This window comes from Capricornis sumatraensis, chromosome 1, assembly GCF_032405125.1.
Source record: "Capricornis sumatraensis isolate serow.1 chromosome 1, serow.2, whole genome shotgun sequence".
Classification (NCBI taxonomy): domain Eukaryota; kingdom Metazoa; phylum Chordata; class Mammalia; order Artiodactyla; family Bovidae; genus Capricornis; species Capricornis sumatraensis.
The window spans coordinates 31,511,933-31,530,780 of NC_091069.1; the positions used below are offsets into that span (position 1 = coordinate 31,511,933).

The 18,848-nt window shown below is 36.6% G+C and overlaps 1 protein-coding gene across 1 annotated transcript in view; it reads right to left on the minus strand.

The window, feature by feature from the left end:
• ATAD2B (ATPase family AAA domain containing 2B) overlaps positions 1 to 18,848 on the minus strand; it is a 125,107-nt gene that overhangs the window by 40,626 nt on the left and 65,633 nt on the right. The window contains exon 18 of the mRNA XM_068974418.1: positions 8,655 to 8,841. Within this exon, the coding sequence (XP_068830519.1) occupies positions 8,655 to 8,841 (187 nt within the window). The remainder of the gene's footprint in view (positions 1 to 8,654; positions 8,842 to 18,848) is intronic.

Below are 18,848 nucleotides of genomic sequence, written 5' to 3' on the forward strand. Positions count from 1 at the left end.
ACTTTTCTAAAAGGGGCTACATGAGAAAAACAACTTTGTATCATCAATAAATTTCCAGAATTTGTCAGGGTCACTTTACAATATTATGAATGTACTAAAATTATAAGACATAAAGTAAAAGAAAAATCTTGGTGGCTAATTTATTCTCAATTTTTATAAAAATTAAAAAGTACTATTTAAATAAGTTTAATTCCTTAAACCATGATATCAAAAAAAAGTTAAAATAATACTATGTCTCCATTATCAATAACTTTATTCCATATATGTCACTTATTCCATTTTGAGCATCTCTGTGAAAATAAGGCACTGCCTGAGGTTTGAAAATTCAGGATTAAAGAAATAAAAAGCCCAATTTCTTTACAAGCATATAAAATCAGCCTGTTAAAAAACCCAGCTATATTAGAGTTTCTGAACAATGGGTTTAATACGAATCAACGTTTCTTGAAAATTAAAACACCCAAGTTCCTTTTCTGATATTTTCATTGCTAGAAACTTCAATAATTTCAGTAAATGTGACACAATCTGGACCAGGATAATTTAATTGGTTTACAACTCCAAGAAAAAAAAAGTGCTATGGCAAAACACAGATGTGTTAGCCATGTACACAAACACATGAGCTTCCCCAGCATACACAGAGCGTTATAGAGAAACCCAGAAATCCTCTTTCACAAACACAAGGGGATCCAAAGTATACACACAGGTAAGCATATTAATTCCTTAATGCCACATAACCAAAACAGATTTTCCCTGAGAATTTCCAGATATAATTTCTTTCTGGGGAAAAATAAATACTAAAACTTTTACCCTCCAAAAAACCTTACTGACCATGTGAAATTACCCGTAACAACATACAGTACCCAAACTCCAAAGCTTTTGACAGGTTATATTTAAATTTATCGACTCAGTTATACCTCGATAGTAATGAAAACAATTAAGTAACACATTCATCAATCACTTTTTCCCTAAATCAGCAATGGAAATAATACAAGAGGGAAAAAAAAAAAAACATCTGAAAAAGTCAGTAAAAAGGACTCAGAGTTGTTGCAATTTTTAAAACATTTCATTTTTAATTGGAGGATAATTACTTTAATATACTGTGATGGTTTCTGGCATACATCAACAACATGAATCAGCCATAGGTACACGTTTCCTCCCTCTTAAACCTCCCTCCCACCTCCCTCCACATTCCACCCCCTAGGTTGTCACAGAGCACCAGCTTTGAGTTCCCTGAATCATATGCAAATTCCCAATGGCTATCTATTTTACATATGGTAGTCTCTATGTTTCAATGCTACTGTCTCAAATCATCCCATCTTCTCTCCCAGCTTCTGAAAGTTCTCTATGTCTATTTCTCCACTGCTGCCCTGTAGATAGATTCATCAGTACCATCATTCTAGATTTCATATGTATGCATTAATATACGATATCTGTCTTTCTCTTTCTGATTTACTTCACTCTGTATAATAGGCTCTAGATTTGTCCACCTCATTAGAGCTGCTATTTTTTAGAGAGTGTTAACACAGTAAATCTTTTACTGGGGATACTGACATCTCCAGCCTTGCTGTAGGGGCTCAATAGTTACTTGTGAACTGACTGGGACAACCACAAATCTTCCAGGCTACATCAGTTTCCATTCTCCTACCCTTAGAATCTTTGGAAGACTATGAAATGCTAAGTAAAATACATATAGACATGCTCACACACAGAGCTACTTTATGAACTCTGGCAATTGTTTCAGTTATAAATGTCAAACTACTGTCCAGTAATCAGCAAAAACAGCAGTCCCCAACTTTTCTTCAAACCTTTTTTTTGGCACCAGGGACTTTTTTGGCACAATTTTTCCATTGGGGGCGGGGGGGGGGGGGCAGGTGGCGGGCCACGGATATCGAGATGATTCAAGTGCATTACATTTACTATGCAGCTGCTGATCTGACAAGAGGCTTAGCTTAGGCAGTAATGCCAGCAATGGGGAGCAACCGTAAATATAGATGAAATTTTACTCACCTCCTGCTGTGCAGCCTGGTTCCTAACAGGCCACAGACTGGTACCAGCTATGGCCCTGGGGTTGGGAACCCCTGAGCTAAAACTATATTTCTAAGTGTTTATTTACTGAAGACTTAAAATAGTAACAACTGGGATGCACATTTAAAGTGCAGGTTTCTGGGCTCATCTCAAATTTCATGAATCAGAATCAGCCAGAGAATCAGAAATTTTAATAAGCACCCCCAGGAGATTCTCATTCTCATTAAACTTTAAGAAACAATGAGAAAACCCTCCAGCAGAAACTAACTCCTCTACCACTTTTCATGCAACTGATAAAATTAATCAATAGCTGAGGCATTTGGAAGAAGAAAAAGTTTTGTCATTTATCTGCTGTGTGTGGATGTTCTAAAGAACAAGCATAAAACTTAACATGATCCTCATGGCATTAAGAAATATGAAGTAGGGCTCTTCTGCCCCTTTCATCTTAACACACATAAAAACAAACCTTTAAAGGTGATTTAAGACTTCTTCCCTTTAAAACTACCTGTCACATTCATGTTGCACTATTAAACAACCCAATTTAATTTGCATTACACATCTCAGAGGCAGAGGTAAAGAAAATCACAGAATAACTTGCCACAGATCAAACCCTTATATTCCACATCTATTTAGAGATAATCTTGTTTACAGAAGGACCAGCTACCAAGAGAAGTAAACCAAAAGGGAAGAAAAGAAAGTGAATATAGGTAAGAGAAGGATAGAGAAAAGGGATTTTTTGTTTCTCTTTCCTCAGTATTTTGGCACTTAGGTACTCTTTCTCCATAAGGCTTTTTGACCTACTTATACCCAGGCTTGTCAATCTCTTAATTTCTCAAATTAAGAAAAAACTCCTCAGTTCCATTATATAATAGTCTATTTTTGAAAAGTTTTCTGGAAAACACAGTAGTATATTTTATTATCATAAATAAAATATGTACTTAAAATTCAAAGTCAGGGATTAACTGGGACAGTTTATGTGGTCTCTGGTCAATATTCAATGAAAGTCTCAGCTTCAGCTACCAGGACTATAAAATTGAACCATTGTCTGGGCAGATTAGACATCCATGTGTTGGTCACTCAAGAAGAGGCTGCACTTCCAACCCAAAAGCTCATAGGTGAAAGCAGAGATGAGCTGTCTTGACCCACTAGACGCAATGGAACATAACCCAAAACCCAGTGGGTTTTGTTTTCCACTTCTCTCCACCCTCCTCACCAACATGAAAAAAAAAGTATCAAAAGCCAAGATATGTGAAAGAGACCAAAGAACATGCGGTTAGAATTCAAATTTAGCCCAATGATGCCAAGCAGGATTCAGGAAAAAAAAAAAAAAAACCGAGGATCCCATAAGATCAACATACAGTTTACTACGTATTTCCTAAGTACTTCCTTACCTAACATGAAGCCAGTATTATGGCTGTGAATATACACACACGTTAGCCATAAGGAACAACTAACTAGACAGAGAATACCCTCTTCACTTTGAAAATGTTCTACCTTCAAAGTGATTTTATCTTTCAGTTTGCCTAACTTTCAAATATACAAGTAAAAAGAAAAAAATTTCTAAACTATATAGCAGAGTATAAACCAAAATGACAAAGTTTACTCATTCCCCTAATCCTCCAAATTCCTTCCCCCAAACCAAAACAATTATTTAACAGGTTTTTTTTTGGGGGGGAGGGGGAGTGTAATTCTTGGATGAAATTTCTACTTACATATAAACATGGACATATATTTTTTAAGTTTTTTTTTAACACAAAGAAGATCATACTTAGATTGATTTATAATATCTAACAATAAGGAGACCACTAATATCTCCTTCATCATTCCACATCAGCCTATATAAATCTTTTACCTCACTCTTGTTAGACTTAGTATTTCTGTTACTATACTTTAGCCAGTCCACCATAAAAAGGATATTTAGTTTGCTTCTTTTTGTCTTATTATTTGCTAATTCTATACAATACTTTGATGAATACCCCTGTACATTCAAGAGTGAATACTTATAGCTAATGTATCTTTAGGAAATGTTTCTTAATGTAAATTTCCTGGGTCAAAAAATAAATTTACATTTCCACTCACCAAGTATGAGTGCTCACATATCCAATATTAAGTTTATCAAGCTTTTCATTTTCACAAGTCTATAGTTGTTTAAAATAGCATCTTTCTGCTTTAACATGCTTTTTTTCACTTATAGGTAAGACAAAGAATCTTTTCAAAATTTTATTGGTTGCATTTGCCACTTTTTTCTCCCTATAAATGACATGCTCCTATTTTCCCAATTCTTATTAGGTTGTGTTATCCTTTCTTCTTCCTGATTTTAATATGTTTTTGTACAGCTAGGAAACTTGTTCTTGACAGGTGTTACAAATACAAATCTTTGCCAGGTTATATCTATTAATTTTATTTAAAGAAAAGTTTTTTGTCATGAGTAATTTAAAAATTTTATAAAGTCAATTTTGTTCTTATTTTTCTTGGCTTCTGTATATTGATTTGAAATTACTTTCCCATATCCAAGATAATATACTACTCTTGTGAATTATCCTAACACTTTAATAGTTTCATTAACAATCTAGAATTTACTGGGCTTAAATTTTAGGCAGAAAATCCAGTTTTTCTTTTTCCTTCATAGAGCCAGCCAGTTTTCTAAGACTATTTATTAAATAATCTATCTATTCTAAGATACAGAGCTTCCCTCGTAACTCAGTCGGTAGAGTCTGCCTGCAATGCAAGAGACCTGGGCTTGATTCCTGGATGGGGAAGATACCCTGGAGAAGGAAATGGCAACCCACTCCAGTATTCTTGCCTGGACAATCACACTGACAGAGGAGCCTGGCAGGCTATAGTCTATGGGGTCACAAGAGTTAGACATGACTGAGCGACTAAGTACACACACTTTCTAAGAAATCAAATGTCATCATCATCATATACTTAACATCATCAGACACTAAATTCTATTTCTACACAGGCCTAAGCATGATTTCTCACTTTTGTTCCATTGTTTGTCAGTCTACTCCTGCACAGGTACAAGTACTGTATTATCACAGCCCTACTACATCTGTTGGAGAAGGAAATGGTAACCCACTCCAGTATTCTTGCCTGGAAAATCCCGTGGACGGAGAAGCCTGGTAGGCTACAGTCCATGGGGTCGCAAAGAGTCTGACACGACTGAATGACTTCACTTCACTACATCTGTAAACATCTGGTAGGGATATCTCATTACAGTTTCTCCTTTAGAATTCTCCTTGCTATGCTCATATTTATTTTCTAAAGAAAAAAAAAGAGCCTTTTTTTTTTAATGTCTCCTCTTAAATGTTGGGGGGGGATTATTATTGAGATTGCCCTTGATTTAGAAAAGAACTCATGGCTCTCCAATGTTGAGTCTTACCAGTCACGAGCTGTATGTAGCAGTAGAGAGAAACATGATGACAGCTGTCATTGTTGGGTACTGTATGCCAAGACTATTGGATGAGCTTGTTTCAATAATCAAAATAACCTTACGTGGTACCATTATCTTTGTTTCATAGATGAGACAATTGAGGCTCACAGAGGTTAAGCAACGTATCTGCTGCTGCTGCTGCTGCTAAGTCACTTCAGTCATGTCCGACTCTGTGCAACCCCATAGACAGCAGCCCACCAGGCTTCCCCGTCCCTGGGATTCTCCAGGCAAGCACACTGGAGTGGGTTGCCATTTCCTTCTCCAATGCATGAAAGTGAAAGTGAAGTCGCTCAGTCGTGTCTGACTCTAGTGACCCCACAGACCACAGCCTACCAGGCTCCTCCGTCCATGGGATTTTCCAGGCAAAAGTACTGGAGTGGGGTGCCATTGCCTTCTCCAAAGCAACATATCTAAGGCCACAAAAATACAAATACATTGAGATTTTAATCTGTGCAATATGATTTGAGTATACACTTTGAATCATAGTAAATATAAACGAGGTATGCCTTTTCACCTATACAGCTGTCCTCAAGTGACTTTTAAGCTTTCTTCTTTTAGGCCATACAAATTAATTGTTAATTCCTATGTAAAATTAGTTGCTATTAATATTTTAAATGGGACCTCTCCTTTTATTATGCAGTTGACCCTTGAACAGGTAGGGGTTAATCTGTGAATAATTTATAGTCAGGCCCTCTGGATTTGCAGTTTCTCCACATCCACAGATTCAACCAACCACCGACTTTGTCATTTTGTAGCTACTGCTGAAGAATATCTGTCTATAAGGGAACCCATGCAGTTCAACATTAACTTTGAAATTATCCACCTTACAGAATTCCCTTATTGGCCCTAATTGTTTTTTAGTTAATACTACAATCATATCTTTGGCAAAAAAAAAATTTTTTTTGGTACACACATATACATGTAACTCCATCTTTATTTTAATATACTTGCTTCCCAGAGGGCTTCCCTGATAGCTCAGTTGGTAAAGAATACGCCTGCAATGCAGGAGACCCCAGTTCGATTCCTGGGTCTGGAAGATCCACTGGAGAAGGGATAGACTACCCACTCCAGTATTCCTGGGCTTCCCTTATGGCTCAGCTGGTAAAGAATCTGCCTGCAATGCAGGAGACCTGGGTTGGGAAGATCCCCTGGAGAAGGGAAAGGCTATTCTGGCCTGGAGAATGTCATAGACTGTATAGTCCATGGGATCACAAAGAGCCGGACACAACTGAGCGACTTTCACTTTCAGTTTACTTCCCAGAAGTATTTTGAGAGGAAATTGGTGGTTCATTTAGGTTTTGACATTTTTTGGTTCTGGAGTTTGTTTGTTTTTTCACCTTTTGTGTCCATATTCTCTTTTTATTCTTTATCTTTGTTCACAGCACTGTGTAGTTTTATTGGCAAATATTTTTAACTTCAAAATGTTCATTCCAATATTTATATTTCCCCACATCTAACTGAACCAATTTTGCATGCCTTAGTAATAATAGTACATAACTCTTTCGATGTGCTACTAGATAAATTTGGAATATTTATGTCCACTGTCTAAGTGAGATTGGTCTACAGTTTTCTTTGTATTTCTTTCAAAGGTTTAGCACCATTCTTTTTCATGATTTCACATCTTCTTCTATGCTTTGGAACAGTTTAACCAGCATCAAAATAATCTTAACCTTTAAGATTAAAAGAATTCACCTATGAAATTGTTTGGACTCAGTGCTTGTTGACACTCAATTTCTTCTTCCACAGCTATTGTCTATTTAGATTCTCTCTCCTCTGAAGTCACCTTATTAATAAATATTTTCCTAGTAAATCACTTGGATTTATTTTAAATGGTACTGAGTTTTTACCCTACTTGCATAAAAACTACAATAATTTTGTCTCACTAAAAAAGAAAAACATGAGCAAACATATAAACCAACCTTATTGGAGAACACTCACAGCCAGGATAAATTAAATGTATAAAACTTGGAGAAAATCACTGGTATAAAGTTTTTTAGTCAGGCCATGGGTTTTGGGAAAAAAATCTTTAATTAGGACTTTATAAGTAGTGAAGTACTGCTAGGATGTTCATATCCAAAGAACTGTTAAGTAAAAGAGAAGTAAATCTGACATTATTGGCCACCTGATACGAAGAGCTGACTCATTTGAAAAGACCTTGATGCTGGGAAAGATTGAAGGCGGGAGGAGAAGGGGATGACAGACGATGAGATGGTTGGATGGCATCACCGACTCAATTGACATGAGTTTGAGTAAACTCTAGGAGTTGGAAATGGACAGGAAGGCCTGGCATGCTGCAGTCCACGGGTTTGCAAAGAATCGGACATGACTGAGTGACTGAACTGAACTGACTATGAACTATTTTAAAAAATCTATCTTGCTACAAGGTGCAGAATGGTTGTCAGTTAGATAGTATATGCATTAAATATATATGAACTATAACTGGAGGGAAAAAAAAAGTGTGCAATGCTCTTAAGTGTTACTACTCAAGTAGTCTAATCTCTAAAAATAGGCTAAATGTCAAAATAGAAGATGACACTCAAACATTTAATGAGTACTTACTATGAGGTAGGCACTGTGTCAGAGACACAGAAATGGTGAAGACATGGTCCCTTGGTTCAAAAAACTTATTCCCTTAGCCCCTAGTTCCAACATGACACACTTGTAATAAATTCACAGTTATATATTAAAACGTCAAATTGCTTCATAAGCTAGCAAAGATAAAGTATTGGAAAATTAAATTGATTATTGATTGAAATCGACACTTGATTATTAAAACAAATACATATAATTTTTAAATTGCTATCAGTTTTCTAAACTAATTTTAAATCTTGGCTTTCTCAAACTTGATATTATCCCCCTTACTATGATAAGGCTCTTAAGTACAGACAGAAGTTTAAAAAGTCTCTGTAAAAAGGGTCAAAAAAAGGCAAAAAGAAGTTCCCTTTCTATACTGTTTAATACAGCTTTAATACAAGAAATAAGATTATTAAAATTTCAGAAAAAAATGAAAAACATGGGAAAAACTGATCTCATTTTAAAAAACCAAAAGGATCTTTTGCCTTAATATTAGAATGCTAACAACGAACAAAAAGTTAATATTTATATTACTGTTCTTTGAAAAAAATTTATCTATCAAACATTATTGTGATATAAATAATAAGAAAGTTGGAAATACTCTGATATAGTGCAAACCTACCTGTGCACATGATTCTTCAGGTGTTTTGGCACTAACTGAATAAAGTGCTGGGAGATCTAGTCTATGCACAGAGAATTTTTCTAGAGTGTGCAAAAGTGCTGGAGCAAGGTGAGAAGTTTGACCTGAGCCTCGTTCTCCAGACAGCAATAATCTTGGCCTGTAAGAGGTTGGCTGATGATATGGTGACCTGCAATACACATAAGATATAATTATTATTTCAAAACCATACACTCTAAAGATCAAGATGAAATATTAGGAAAATATTTACATAAAAGAATGTAATGCCAAATTAATAGAGCTTTTTCTTCTCTCTCACTTTTTAAGTATAGTGAATCATTTTTTCATTAATTACAGTTTTAAAATATTGATCTCTCTGACCATATTAACAACAAAGACATAAAAGTATAAAAATCCATTCTGAAAGAAAGTCAGAATACCTGGGTATTCATCTTCTCATACCACATATATTAACTTGGAAAATGCTTCAGATACGAAGTATGATCCAGTTATTAATTATCCAAGGTCAAATGTTAAGAATTCTACTTCTCCAACAGAGATACACATCTAAAGATTATTCGAAATGTAGGGCTTTCTTTATTAATGGTTTCTTTCTTTATTAATGGTAGACTTCATACATATTTTACAATTTTTAAAATAGAAAAAAAAAAGCAGGACTTCTTCAGTGGCAGCAATTTTGTTTCTAGGCCAATAAAAACTGTTCCTAACTTAGTAGATAACATCTAAAGCCCTACACCAGAAAAGGGCAATTTAGGATAACATATTAAACCAAAATCAACTTGTATTTTCAAGATTCTACAGCACCACTAAAAAGATAAATGAAACAAGTTTATCTAATATCACTGTACATAATGCAGGAAATTCTAAGCAATGCAATAATAATAAAGCAAATTTTAAAATGGAACTAATGGAAAGAAATAGGACAAACACTGTTACTTGTAAAGAACATGATTATACACTAGAAAATCCAAGAGGATCAATTAATCAATGCCATCGACTACCACCAACAAAATAACAAGACTGAAGATGGAAATAATTTCCCTAAACACCATCAATAACCAATATAAAAAAGGAAAGAAGATTCTATTCACAACTGTAAAAATACAAATGATAAACAATACTAAATACACAAATCATAAACAATAATAAAAAATCTAAACAAGGGAGATGCAGAACTACTTGGAATACATCATGGGCCTGAATACAGGTGTCAAATCTTCCTATGCATTTACACCTAGCTATTGTTAACTACAAGGTAAAGGCTACCCACTCCAGTGTTCTGGCCTGGAGAATTCCATAGACTGTAGAGAATACAGTGGATTGTAGAGAATACTATACAGTGACTGTATAGGCCATGGGGTCACAAAGAGTCGGACATGACTGAGCGACTTTCACTTTCACTATTGTTAACTATGGTTAGTTTATGGTATTTTATAGATTTTTTAAAATGCAAATCAAAAATCCCAAAATAAAATTTGATGCAGGAGATTTAAAACTTCCTTGCAACATTATCTGAAAAAATAATCAAGTAAAAATATCAAGTGGAAAAGTGTGCAAGCTTCAATTTCAGAACATTTAAACCTATTTTAGTAACTAGCACTTCATACAGATTTCTTGTTTAATTTTCTTAACAATTCTATGAAATACATAAGTCTCCTCTTACTAAATAGTAACGAACCCAAGGCTCAGAGAAGTTCGCTATAAGATTATACAACTTGGTGTCCATATAACTGCAAAGCCCAGGTTCTAAAACAGTACATTAAGATGTGCCTTACTTTATACTGACACATAGTACAGAACAGAATAACAGAATGTATAATACACCAGGGAAAAGAAACCCTGATTAGTGGAACTTAATAGCAGCCCAGAAAACAAATTGAAACACAGTAATTGAAAGAATTTTATATAAGATAATAAGCATAAAGATAAATGTAACAAAGATGAACCATAACACAAATATTGTTTTAAAATAGGAAGGATACAGATCCTCATTTCACAGAACAAAATGAATTCTAACATAGAATTAAAAAAACAAAAGATTCATGTATTTTTAATTCATAAAAATCTAAACACATTTGTTATTCAAAAATTACATCTGAACTACAATCAGACATCACCTCACACTGGTCAGAATGGCCATCATCCAAAAGTCTACCAACAATAAATGCTGGGGAGGGTGTGGAGAACAGGGAATGCTCTTGCATTGTTGGTGGGAATGTAAATTGATACAGCCACTATGGAAGATGGTATGGAGATTCCTTAAGAAAACTAGGAATAAAATCACCATATGACCCAGCAATCCCACTCCTAGGCATATACCCTGAGGAAACCAAAACTGAAAAAGACACATGTATCTCATTGTTCACTGCAGCACTATTTACAATAGCTAGAACAGAGAGGCAACCCAAACGTCCATCAACAGATGAATGGATAAAGAAGTTGTGGTATATATAAACAATGGAATATTACTCAGTCATAAAAGGAATGCATTTGAGTCAGTTCTGATGAGGTGGATGAACTTAGAACCTATTATACAGAGTGAAGTGAGTCAGAAAGAGAAAGATAAATATTGTATTCTAATGCATATATATGGAATCTAGAAAACTGGTACTGAAGAATTTATGTACAGGGCAGCAATGGAGAAATAAGCATAGAGAACAGACTTAGGGACTTCAGGAAAGGGGAGGAGAGGGGAGGAGAGGGTGAGATGTATGGAAAGTATAACATGGAAACTTACATTACCATATGTAAAATGGATAGCCAACGGGAATTTGTTGTATAGCTCAGGAAACTCAAACAGGGGCTCAATATCAATCTAGAGGGATGGGATGGGGTGGGAGATGGGAGACTGATTCAAAAGCGAGGGGATATATGTGTGCCTATGGCTGATTACTGTTGAGGTTTGACAGAAAACAAAATTCTGTAAAGCAATTATCCTTCAATAAATTTTTTAAAATTACAATCTGAACCAAACAGCAAACAATCAAATAAGATAATTAAATTTGCCATTAACAGGACTGATTTTAATGCATAAAGAGCTTATATGCACAGTATTTTAACCAAAAATACCTTCTTATACAAAGAACATAGACAATTCAAAAAGAAAATAGAAAGAAGTAACTTTTTAAAAATGATCATTCATTTAACAATTTTTGACTGCTTCCTATGTTGAATGCCTTGGCCTAAAGTATCCACCAATACACTGTTACTACAGAGATCATGACTCAGTGTATTTATTGGAAAAAGGAAATAAATTAATAAGCAACAACCTTTTAGTACAAGGTGCTATTAGAGACCCACAGATAGCTTTCCTGAAAAAGTGCTATGGAGCACAAAACTCCAACAGGTCAAAGGCAGAAAGCATGAATTTCAAGAAATACAAAACAGGATGTACAAAGGAACAGAAGCCAAAAAAATCTCTTGGCTCTTTGGGGTAGTGGATATAGTTCATTACAGCCAGCTTCTTTCAAGGTTTTAGGACAATGTAGGGGTAAAGATATTGAGGTAAGGGAGGGGAATTGGGAAAGAGAATCAGATTGCAAAGGGCTATGATAGGTTCTCCAAGCCATGTTAAAAGCCATGTCCTCACTGAAGACAATGAGGAAACATTAAGATGCTTAAGTAGGGCTTTCCTGGTGGGTCAATAGTAAAGAATCTGCCTGCCAATGCAGGAGACACGTGTTCAGTCTCTGATCCTGGAAGATCCCACATGCCATGGAGCAACTAAGCCCCTGGGCCACAACTGTTGAGCCTGTGCTCTAGAGCCCAGGAGCTGCAATTGCTAAGCCCATGTGCAGCAACCACTGAAGCCTGTGCACCAACAGCCCATGCTCTGCAACAAGATGTCTGCGCACTGCAACTAGAGAATAGCCCCCACGCAGTGTAACAGAGAAAAAGCCTGCCCAGCAATGAAGGCCCAGCACAGCCAAAATAAGTAAATATATAAAATTATTTTTTTTTAAAAAAGATGCTCAAGCAGGGGAAGTTACATAAGCATACACATGTTTTTGGATGGTAACTCTAATTCAGCATATCAGTAGAGGAAAGAGTTTTTGAAAGAAGGTAAACAGTAGGAGTAAGGTAAGGAGCAGTGGCTGCACTGTGCTGGAGCAGCCGTGAAGAGATACCCCACGCCCAAGGTAAGAGAAACCCAAGTGAAATGGTAGGTGTTGCAAGAGGGCATCAGAGGGTAGACACACTGAAACCATGCTCACAGAAATCTAGTCAATCTAATCACACTAGGACCACAGCCTTGTCTAACTCAATGAAACTAAGCCATGCCCTTGGGGCAACCCAAGATGGGCAGGTCATGGTGGAGAGGTCTGACAGAATGTGGTCCACTGGAGAAGGGAATGGCAAACCACTTCAGTATTCTTGCCTTGAGAACCCCATGAACAGTATGAAAAGGCAAAATGATAGGATACTGAAAGAGGTACTCCCCGGGTCAGTAGGTGCTGAATATGCAACTGGAGGTCAGTGGAGAAATAACTCCAGAAAGAATGAAGGGATGGAGCCAAAGCAAAAACAATACCCAGCTGTGGATGTGACTGGTGATAGAAGCAAGGTCCGATGCTGTAAAGAGCAATATTGCATAGGAACCTGGAATGTCAGGTCCATGAATTAAGGCAAATTGGAAGTGGTCAAACAGGAGATGGCAAGAGTGAACATCAACATTCTAGGAATCAGCGAACTAAAATGGACTGGAATGGGTGAATTTAACTCAGATGACCATTATATCTACTACTGTGGGCAAGATTCCCTCAAAAGAAATGGAGTAGCCATCATGGTCAACAAAAGAGTCCGAAATGCAGTACGTGGATGCGATCTCAAAAATGACAAAATGATCTCTGTTCGTTTCCAAGGCAAACCATTCAATATCACAGTAATCCAAGTCTATGTCCCAACCAGTAATGCTGAAGAAGCTGAAGCTGAACGGTTCTATGAAGACCTACAAGACCTTTTAGAACTAACACACAAAAAAGATGTCCTTTTCATTATAGGGGACTGGAATGCAAAAGTAGGAAGTCAAGAAACACCTGGAGTAACAGGCAAATTTGGCCTTGGAATGCGGAATGAAGCAGGGCAAAGACTAATAGAGTTTTGCCAAGAAAATGCACTGATCATAGCAAACACCCTCTTCCAACAACACAAGAGAAGACTCTACACATGGACATCACCAGATGGTCAACACCGAAATCAGATTGATTATATTCTCTGTAGCAAAAGATGGAGAAGCTCTATACAGTCAACAAAAACAAGACCAGGAGCTGACTGTGGCTCAGATCATGAACTCCTTATTACCAAATTCAGACTGAAATTGAAGAAAGCAGGGAAAACCGCTAGACCATTCAGGTATGACCTAAATCAAATCCCTTATGATTATACAATGGAAGTGAGAAATAGATTTAAGGGCCTAGATCTGATAGATAGAGTGCCTGATGAACTATGGAATGAGGTTCGTGACACTGTACAGGAGACAGGGATCAAGACCATCCCCGTGGAAAAGAAATGCAAAAAAGCAAAATGGCTGTCTGGGGAAGCCTTACAAATAGCTATGAAAACAAGAGAAGCGAAAAGCCAAGGAGAAAAGGAAAGATATAAGCATCTGAATGCAGAGTTCCAAAAAATAGCAAGAAGATATAAGAAAGCCTTCTTCAGTGATCAATGCAAAGAAATAGAGGCAGAACAGAATGGGAAAGACTAGAGATCTCTTCAAGAAAATTAGAGATATCAAGGGAACATTTCATGCGAAGATGGGCTCGATAAAGGATAGAAATGGTATGGACCTAACAGAAGCAGAAGATATTAAGAAGAGGTGGCAAGAATACACAGAAGAACTGTACTAAAAGGATCTTCACGACCCGGATAATCACGATGGTGTGATCATTCATCTAGAACCAGACATCCTGGAATGTGAAGTCAAGTGGGCCTTAGAAAGCATCACTACGAGCAAAGCTAGTGGAGGTGATGGAATTCCAGTTGAGCTATCTCAAATCCTGAAAGATGATGCTGTGAAAGTGTTGCACTCAATATGCCAGCAAATTTGGAAAATGCAGCAGTGGCCACAGGACTGGAAAAGGTCAGTTTTGATTCCAACCCCAAAGAAAGGCAATGCCAAAGAACGCTCAAACTACCGCACAACTGCACTCATCTCACATGCTAGTAAAGTAATGCTCAAAATTCTCCAAGCCAGGCTTCAGCAATACGTGAACCGTGAACTTCCTGATGTTCAAGCTGGTTTTAGAAAAGGCAGAGGAACCAGAGATCAAATTGCCAACATCCACTGGATCATGGAAAAAGCAAGAGAGTTCCAGGAAAACATCTATTTCTGCTTTATTGACTATGCCAAAGCCTTTGACTGTGTGGATCACAATCAACTGTGGAAAATTCTGAAAGAGATGGGAATACCAGACCACCTGACCTACCCCTTGAGAAATCTGTATCCAGGCCACGAAGCAACAGTTAGAACTGGACATGGAACAACAGACTGGTTCCAAATAGGAAAAGGAGTACGTCAAGGCTGTATATTGTCACCCTGCTTATTTAACTTCTATGCAGAGTACATCATGAGAAACGCTGGACTGGAAGAAACACAAGCTGGAATCAAGATTGCCAGGAGAAATATCAATAACCTCAGATATGCAGATGACACCACCCTTATGGCAGAAAGTGAAGAGGAACTAAAAAGCCTCTTGATGAAAGTAAAAGAGGAGAGTGAAAAAGTTGGCTTAAAGCTCACCATTCAGAAAATGAAGATCATGGCATTCGGTCCCATCAGTTCATGGTAAATAGAAGGGGAAACAGTGGAAACAGTGTCAGACTTTATTTTTTTGGGATCCAAAATCACTGCAGACGGTGACTGCAGCCATGAAATTAAAAGACGCTTACTCCTTGGAAGGAAAGTTATGACCAACCTAGATAGCATATTCAAAAGCAGAGACATTACTTTGCCGACTAAGGTCAGTCTAGTCAAGGCTATGGTTTTTCCTGTGGTCACGTATGGATGTGAGAGTTGGACTGTGAAGAAACCTGAGCGCCGAAGAATTGATGCGTTTGAACTGTGGTGTTGGAGAAGACTCTTGAGAGTCCCTTAGACTGCAAGGAGATCCAACCAGTCCATTCTGAAGGAGATCAACCCTGGGATTTCTTTGGAAGGAATGATGCTAAAGCTGAAACTCCAGTACTTTGGCCACCTCATGCAAAGAGTTGACTCATTGGAAAAGACTTTGATGTTGGTAGGGATTGGGGGCAGGAGAAGAAGGGGACGACCGAGGATGAGATGGCTGGATGGGATCACTGACTCAATGGACGCAAGTCTGAGTGAACTCCAGGAGTTGGTGATAGACAGGGAGGCCTGGCGTGCTGCGATTCATGGGGTCGCAAAGAGTCAGACACGACTGAACAACTGAACTGAACTGAACTGAAACAGTAGGAAAGATGATCAGTTAGAGGTATGCTATATAATAACTCAGGCATGAGATGTTAATAACAGTGTAGACAAGAATAGTAGCAGAGGAGGTAGAAGGAAGAGCTTGAGAGTAGACTTATTTAGTAAGAAAACCCTAAAGGACTGGGTCATTTACTGGATATAGAAGGGAAGAAAGAGAAAGAGTTGAGAATGGTGTTCAATTTCCGTCAGGACAACTGAATGGATAGTAGCTCAAGGACTGATGGGAAGAGAAGGAGAGACACAAGCAAGCACACACTGAAAGATCTGTGACACATCATAGGGTGACAGGCAGCTGGACAAAGCTTAAAACTCAAAAGTGAAGGAGGCTTGAGAAAGATTTGGTAGTTATTATCAAAGGTGACAAATAATGAAAATACTCAGAAACATCATTTCTCTATCAAATTGGTAAACTGAAGATTATAATACTCTTATTAGTAAGTAGATGGTGAGAAATTGGTATTCTCATGAATAGTGAGAATGGAAAAGAGCACAACTTCCTGAAGTTAAATATGGCAAATATATGCCAAAATGTAATATATCCAAGGATATTCTGTAATGCATCCTACTCCCAAAGATTCCCTTATCTCTGAGTACTATCTACATTTTTTCCCACAGTAGTTATCTTCTAACATTTTATCTAGCATGCTTACTGTTTTACTGTCTGTCTCCATCTAAAATGTAAGTTGAATAAGGGCAGGCATTTTAATATGGATCCAATTACCTGGAGCAACATCTGGCAAACAATAAGCACTTTGACAAAAAATCTGCATGAGTGAAAGCCTATATGAAAGAATGAATGATTCATATAAATAAAAAGGTATTATTTTCATCTATCTAGTTGGTAAAGATTTTAAAAGACAAACAGTGCTCAGAAATGAAGAGAATAGAAACATAACCCTTTCATACATTAGTGATGAAATATAAATTGGTACAACCTTTCTGGAAGGCAATTTAACAACCTCTATCAGGTTTTTAAACATATATACACTTTGACCACAGCATCAGTTTTTAAAATCTTCCCTAAGGTCTGCATCAGAAAATGGTATTAAGATATATACTTAGAAAGATGTCTATCATAAATAAGCACTGTTTATAAAATAGGAAAAGTGGAAACTTCCATTTCTATCAATAAGGTTACTATAAACTGTGAAACATTTAAAAAATACTATGCAGTTACTGTTTTAAAATAGTGACATTAGACATATATTGACATGAAATAAAATTCCTAACATAGGAGGGAAAGGAAAGTTACATTAACAGTCTTACAGAAGAATATAAATTATATAAAGTAATATATGGATCTGTCTATATGGATAGCAAGAATACCAAAGTGTGGTCACCAAAATGTTAACAAATATTACCTTCAGGTGCTTGGGCTTTAATTTTACTTTCTTCTTTAAGCTCTTTTTTACTTGAAATCTCTACAGAGTATATCATCTTTCTAATCAGAAAAAACAAAGCTATTCTCATTTGGAAAACCTCAGAAAGTTCTGTTTCTAATCCCTTTATGGTAATATACAGTAAGAAAGAAAACTTATTTTCCATCATAAGCATTCTTTACCAGATCGACAGGCCTTAAATACTTTGACTTCTATTTCATCGTAAATCTAAAGAAAAGATTTCAACAGTTTTAGGAAACTATTCCTTAAACAGAAATGTACCACCAATACCTGCGCTAGTGTTACTGACACCAGCATTCAAGTCATGCTTTCTACTTGTCCAGCATCTTTTCTGTATTAATCTGGCATGCTGACACATGTTGCTCAAACAAAAAAGTCAAACCAAACCAAATCAACAAAAACAAAATATGTGTGCAACCCTTATTAAAGGCTTATATTCTAAGGTAAATACTTCTTGGAAAGTGTGAAAAATCGTATCATCCAACCTACCCATAAAAACCTATTAAGCTTAGAAATCAATTTGGAAACCACATAGTACAACAGAAGGAATATGATCCCAGGAAACAAACAGTACCAAGTCTGCCCCCTGCTAGCAGCATGATCTTGGGCAATTTACTTAACTTCTTTGTACTTCAGTTTCCTCATCTATAAAATGATGATACCACAAATGCTAAATGACTGTTGAGAGGCCTATATATATTACCATATATGAAGCCCCAGCTTTATACACCTACCACATGTCTAGTTTGTAATAAGCAACAAATGCTAACTCCTATACTCAAAAGGACAGCAAATGTCACCATTTTTTCTGTAAAGCATTTCTGGACTTCCCTATGCAAGCCTGTTAGTTCTGTTTTCAAAACACCAGCCATATCCTAATGCTTGTCAACTGCAAGAACAAGAACTTTTCCAGAATAAGAACTATATCTCATTCATGTTTCTAGTAGCTAGTATGGTACCTGACACAGGGTTTTTTTAAAAAATGCAGAATGAGTGAATAAACAAACTAATTTTATCAAAACATCTCTTTAAAAAGTTCATCCTAGGATACAGCTGTCTCACTATTAAATCAAAGTCAAACCAATGAATTGGAAAAGCTTATGCAAAAGAGCAATTTCTTCAGAAAGGCTAAGTCAAACAAAATAAACCATGGCACTGATATACATGAAGTCAGGGACAGAATATTCTTAATATAAAATTGAAAAACTTGTCGTTTGATAGTTTCTTGGCTTCTACTATGTATTTCAAATTCAAACAACTAAAACTGTTAAAACAAATAGCACACACACAGCTAACCAGGTGAAATTCAGAAAAAAATGATCATTT